This window comes from Neomonachus schauinslandi, chromosome 15 (genome assembly GCF_002201575.2).
Source record: "Neomonachus schauinslandi chromosome 15, ASM220157v2, whole genome shotgun sequence".
In the NCBI taxonomy this organism is placed as follows: Eukaryota; Metazoa; Chordata; class Mammalia; order Carnivora; family Phocidae; genus Neomonachus; species Neomonachus schauinslandi.
Genome location: NC_058417.1, coordinates 23895823 through 23901822, shown reverse-complemented (window position 1 = coordinate 23901822; position 6000 = coordinate 23895823). Strand labels below are relative to the sequence as shown.

Genomic DNA, 6000 nt, shown 5'->3' with positions numbered 1-6000 from the left:
AGATGCTTACCCTTTACTCCCCCTTCTTTTTCAAATCAGCCACCATAGGCCACGGCCACACCACACTTTATTTCTAAGCGAATCTCGGACAAATCTTGAAGCATATTCTACGCAAGGGGACAAGGGCCGCGCGCACTGCAACGTCTGTTCCGCGCCAACGGCGGCCACGTGCCCTCGCGCGCTCCCGGACCGCCCCACACACCCCCTCCGCGCCCGCGCACGCGCGCCGGGACCGCGACGATCCCTACAGCCTTCCGCGCGCTTCCGCCTTCTTCCTAGCAACGCCCGTAGAGACACGCAGGCCCCGCCCCCTCCCGCGCACCTCCCGGAAGTGGCCGGCCCCGAGCGAGAGCCCGGTCCTGCGCGGTCCCTGGCTGTTCTGAGAGGTAGTCTCCGGGCAGCAGGGTCCCGCTGGGAGAGAGCGTGCGGGCGGGGGCTGCACACTGACGAGCGCGGCGCGGAGCGAGACCTGGTGACGATGGCGGGGCCGCTGGCGCTGCAGCTGGAACAATTGTTGAACCCGCGCCCGCGCGAGGCAGATCCTGAGGCCGACCCAGAGGAGGGTGAGGCCTGACTGGGAAAAGGCCACGTGCGGAGCGGTGGGTCCGGCCCAGGGCAGACCCTGGCGGCGCGAGCGGGGTCGGCAGCCAGGCCTCGGCGCCTGGCCTACTCGGCTCGACCCTGGCGCGGAGGAAAACAGCCTCCCGGGAGGGTTGCCCGGGGCTCGGGAGGAGGGCTTCGGCTTCTTCCTGACCCGCACGCTAGACTTGGTGCTCGGGTGGGCGGAGCATCCCGGCCACTCAGTCTTCCAGGGCTGTTGCAGGGAGCTCGGGTCTGGTAGCTGGCTGGAAGTTATCTTTCAGGATGCCCTGACTGGTATTGAGTTAGAAATGAGAAGAAGTCTCAGCCGTTTTTTAAGTCGGCCTGCCCCTAAGAACTTACTTGGAGATTGAAGGAAGAAGTGGGTTTCCGTGGTGCTGTTAAGCCCCCTTAGGCCTCAAGACACTTGCTCAGGGGCTGACTGACTGAGACTGCTGCTCTGTAAGTTGGTGTTCAAGGTCTAGTTGGGAGTAATCCTGCTTTAGACTTGAATCAGAAGTGTGAGGAAGGAAGAATAAGGAAGGATAAATATGAGTGCTGGATCGTGTCTTAGGAATATCAGTTGAAGGAGCTGAGGCTGTTGAGCCAGGATAAGCAAACTCCCTTAGGGATGGGATGGAGTGAGGATAGATGGCTGACTTACAGTATTTGAGTGACTGTCACAAATGAAGAGGAATTAGGCTCGTTTTTATGATCCAAGGCATAGAAATATGTCCTACTAGTAGTGCAGAGGTCAGCTTTCTGTTCAGGAACAGCAGCAAGGTAGTGGTCTATCTTGAGAGGTGATGAGTTTCCTCTTCCTGGAAGTTGGTTGGGGTTTTGTAGAGTATGAGTTAAAAGGGTTGGATAGGGTTACCATTAAAGTTCCTTCTAACCTGGAGATTCTGATTACTTTCCCCCCTCCCCTGCAGCCACTGCTGCCAGAGTGATTGACAGGTTTGATGAAGGGGAAGATGGGGAAGGTCATTTCCTGGCTGTGGGTAGCATTAGAAAACTGGCATCAGCCTCCCTCTTGGACACAGACAAAAGGTATTCTGGCAAGGCTACCTCTAGAAAAGCTTGGAAGGAGGACCATTGGGAGCAGACTCTGCCAGGTTCATCTGGTGAGTAGACATTTGCATGGTACTTTTTCTTTCCTACTTTTTTTTTTTTTAATTTTATTTATTTATTTGACAGAGAGAGAGACAGCGAGAGGGGGAACACAAGCAGGGGGAGTGGGAGAGGGAGAAGCAGGCTTCCCGCTGAGCAGGGAGCCCAATGCGGGGCTCGATCCCAGGACCCTGGGATCACGACCTGAGCAGAAGGCAGATGCTTAACGACTGAGCCACCCAGGCGCCCTGACTTTCCTACTTTTTTAAGGTTAAAGTTGTGTTTCTTTGTGGGGTGTTTTTTGTTTTTTTGGATGATCTCTGCAAGACTAGTCTGTGTGTGTGCCCCCACTTACTGTCTCAGAAGAGACCATGATTTTGGCATTAGGAAGGACCTTAAGAGGTACTTAATTTCAGTTCATAAGCAATCTAAAGCTCAGATCTATTAAGTTTCTGTAATCCTTATATTTAGCCTAATGGTTCAACCTAAAATGGAGAGGAAAGACAATGCATATTGGATATTGGAGAGGGCTATGTGTTGGAAAAGAATTGCATCTGATGAACATGCCACTCATGGATTTTGACCCTTTTCTTTTGGTTTTTCAAGTCTTGCATTGGGTCACTGTATAACAGTAATTTGTGAAGCTCAAAATGAGCTTGCCATTGTAAAAATAGGATAATCCTTCCCTCTCCCCTGCAAGAGCCTTAGGAGGATGTGAGGACATGAGCTTATAGTTTTAAAACATTGTAAGTTTCTCAGTGAAAAAAGGGAGGGGCTGGATATGGTGATTACTGAGTGGATGCCATCTTTTTTTTTCCTTTAGAGAGGTTCCATGTTGAGAATCCACAAATAACTATAAAAGAAACTATCATTCATCACTATGATTTGGCCCTTGATATAGTTCTGGGGGCTCCTGATAAGTTCATTTCACATTCTTTGCCTAGAGAGTGATAAAGGGACCAATCATGAAACAAATGTTATATTTATTGGGCTTTCAGCATATGTCAGGCATTGTGGTAAGTTCTTTAAAAGTGCTAAGAGACTGGAACACAATAAGTCTTCAAAAGATGTTGTTACTGTTATCATTACATGTATCATTTCATTTGACACTCCCAATAGTTTATGAAGTTGGTAGTATTTATCCCCATTTTACAGGTAAGGAAATTGAGGGACAGATTGGCTCTGTAACTTGCTCAAGGTCATATAGCTAGTAAGCAGAAGAGCCAGGATTCAAATAAGGCAGTCTGATTCCAAGATCTATACTCCTAACTACTACTCTATGAATATACCTTAATCTGAGAAATGGCACACATTTAAAGAACTTAAATGATTAATTTCTGCTTACTATTTTTGCACTTAGTTTTTGTATTTATATTTTGACAGCCCTCTCCATGTCTTGAGTTTATATGTAATTCTTTAAAGAAGTATTGAAGACCTATCACATAAGCTGTTACTTATGTTTAATCAGGAAAATTATGTCTCCTTCACATGAAGCCAATTCCTCACCCTTTCAGGAGAGTTAGATGGATCCTTTTCCATACACTGTGTACTAATGACACTATAATAATAATAATGATATGAATGTTGGCATGCATATCTACCACTCCCACCAGGCTATGGACCCCTCCCCACAGGTATTACAATCTACTTGTCATTTCTTAGCTTTTATCTATACCTGGCTCATAATAGATACTTAATAAGTATTTAAAAAATAGGGTACACTGGTGTGATGGAGATTGTACATTTGGGATAGTTAATGTTAAATTATATTTTTTCAGATGTGGGTTTGGGAAAACTGTTAATTCCCAGTTACCCAAAAATCTTACCATTCTCCAAGGTCCAGACCAAAGGCTACCTCTTTCTTAAAAGCCTTGTTTAAATCCACTTGCCCCACACTTAAAATTTCTCCCTTCTCTGGGTTATAAAACTTTATCAAGTCTTGTCTGTGTTACAGTTTCAAAGGGTCTGTTTTTCCCACTAGAACCTTTCGTTAGGGTAAGACCCATGTTTTGTTCATCTTTGCTTCTCCCTTTAGCATTTTAGAGATAGTAGATGTACAATAAATATTTGAATTGAATTGAGTACAATAATACATTTTATTTTTTTGATGGATACTGTAATCCTTTACTCAAAATGAAAGATACACCCTAGTATTTGTCTCAGAGTGACATCTGTCTTTTTTCCTTCTTTCGTCTCTTGTTTAGACAAGGAGATATCTGATGAGGAAGAGTCTAGAGATGGAGATTCAGACGGGCTGGGTCTGGAGGGATCTGATGAGGATGTCATGAGTGCTGCTGAGCAAGAGGAGTGTGATAATGACAAGGACAGTAATCCAGCCTGGAAGAAGAGCCGAAGCCGCCCTGGAAAAACACCAGGTTTTAGTGTCCAGAGCATCAGTGACTTTGAAAAATTCACCGAGGGAATGGATGACCTTGGTAGCAGTGAGGAGGAGGAAGATGAAGAGGAGGAGGAGAGTGGCATGGAAGAAGGGGATGGGGAGGAAGACTCCGAGGGTGAGAGTGAGGAAGACAGGGCTGAAGACAGGAATAGTGAAGATGACGGTGTAGTGATGACCTTCTCCGGTGCCAGAGTTTCTGAGGAAGTGGAGAAAGGAAGAGCTGTGAAGAATCAGATAGGTTTGTACACGGTTTTGCTGTTGGCTTATTTTTCACAGTGTCTACATTGGATCTCCTGTTTTGGCTATCCCCTCGCTCCTGTGTCATTCCAGTTAATTTGTGATATGCCTCACCTACCTAGAGGCTTAAAGCCCCATTCTTCTCTGCTTAGCCAGTCATTTCTACACTGAGCTGCTTAGCTGGTTCTGTTGTAGTCCTTTCACAGCTATGGGATATTAAAGAGAAAACAGTTTTTTCTTTGGACTTTAGCATTCCCTCTCTCGTATAGCAAATATTTGCTTCCAAGATACTGAATTTATTTCTTATAATGGCAAGTATTTTCATGGCAAGAAGCTGTGATAAAGCCGTGCTTCGTAGAGACTGCTGTGATTTCCTATCCCCCCCACCCCCAACCAGGAAGATTTTGTAACTGAGGAATGAAATTCTTTTTTCTTTCTTAGCACTGTGGGACCAGCTCTTGGAAGGAAGGATCAAGCTACAAAAAGCTCTGTTGACCACCAATCAACTTCCTCAACCAGATGTTTTCCCTATTTTCAAGAACAAAGGTGGCCCAGAATTTGCCAGCGCCCTAAAAAATAGTAAGAATACTTATACCATCTGGGGATACTTAGAACCACTGGGGTACATTGGGATACACTGGGATTGTATTTGTAGCACCACCGAGTTGAGGAAGGGAAGATTTGATTTTAGTGATAATATGGTACAGAATGGTATTTACCTTTTTTTAAAAAAACAATATAACTCTTATCAAATGAGGACAACTTTGATTGAAATGGATTGGGTACTTGTGTCATGCCTATTCCACTTTTCTTTCTTTTTTTTTTTTTTGAAGATTCTATTTATGTATTTATTTGAGAGAGAGAGGAAGGGGGGGGAGGAGCAGAGGGAGAGGGACAAGCAGACTCCCTGCTGCGCATGGAGCCCCTCATGGGCTTGATCCCAGGACCCCAAGATCATGACCTGAGCTGAAATCAAGAGTCAGATGCTCAACTGACTGAGCCACCCAGGTGCCCCTGTTCCACTTTTCTCTTACCTGCCTTCACTTTCATCCTCCTCCTTCCCTCGGCTTTCTGAGTTACTTCTTTAATGCTCAGAGGATTCTATTTGCAAACCCGCTGGTATAGAACAGAAGAGAGACAATGAATGGCTGATCCCTGTTCATTTTGGTAGTATCATGCTTACAAGATGCTTTTCTTTGTTGGGAGGTTTCTAGAAAACATGCTAAGGCAATCTTATTTATATCTCTCTTTGGGTTGCATAGAGTGAGGAAAGGTGATGACTGCAGAGTGAGGAAAGTTTTGGGAGAGAATTGCTGAGCTATAAAGCCCAAGAATTGTAGAAGAGGGATTTAGAAATTATTTGGTTTGCAGTCCCCTCATTTTACAGATGAGAAAACCAGGGCCCAGAGAGAATGAGTTGCCCAAAGTTATAGAGCTTGCTCATGCACAGCAGACCAAACTCCGGCTTTCCTGCCTTACTGTTGAGAAGTCTTCCTTCTGCACCGCCTTACCCCCTGTGGGCTGTGTGCTGTGTGCCCAAGGGCACCAAAGGACGGGTGCAGAGGGAGATTTGGGCTTAGTGCACTGTGGTTGGAATTGCTATTCCTATTTGCATGCTGAGACCTAAGTGTTTTCATTTGCTCTTTAAAACTTGTTTTTTGTTTTTTTTTTTAAGA

At 45.5% G+C, this 6000-nt stretch overlaps 1 protein-coding gene across 3 annotated transcripts in view; it reads left to right on the top strand.

Moving 5' to 3' along the window:
* The first annotated feature begins 346 nt into the window (after positions 1–346).
* Positions 347–6000, top strand: part of AATF (apoptosis antagonizing transcription factor) — a 102384-nt gene continuing 96730 nt past the window's right edge. For all 3 annotated transcript variants that reach the window (XM_021704546.1, XM_021704547.2, XM_044921886.1), the window contains exons 1-4: positions 347–563; positions 1512–1703; positions 3894–4325; positions 4766–4903. In XM_021704546.1, coding sequence (XP_021560221.1) covers positions 479–563; positions 1512–1703; positions 3894–4325; positions 4766–4903 — 847 coding nt within the window. In that variant the 5' untranslated portion in view covers positions 347–478. The remainder of the gene's footprint in view (positions 564–1511; positions 1704–3893; positions 4326–4765; positions 4904–6000) is intronic.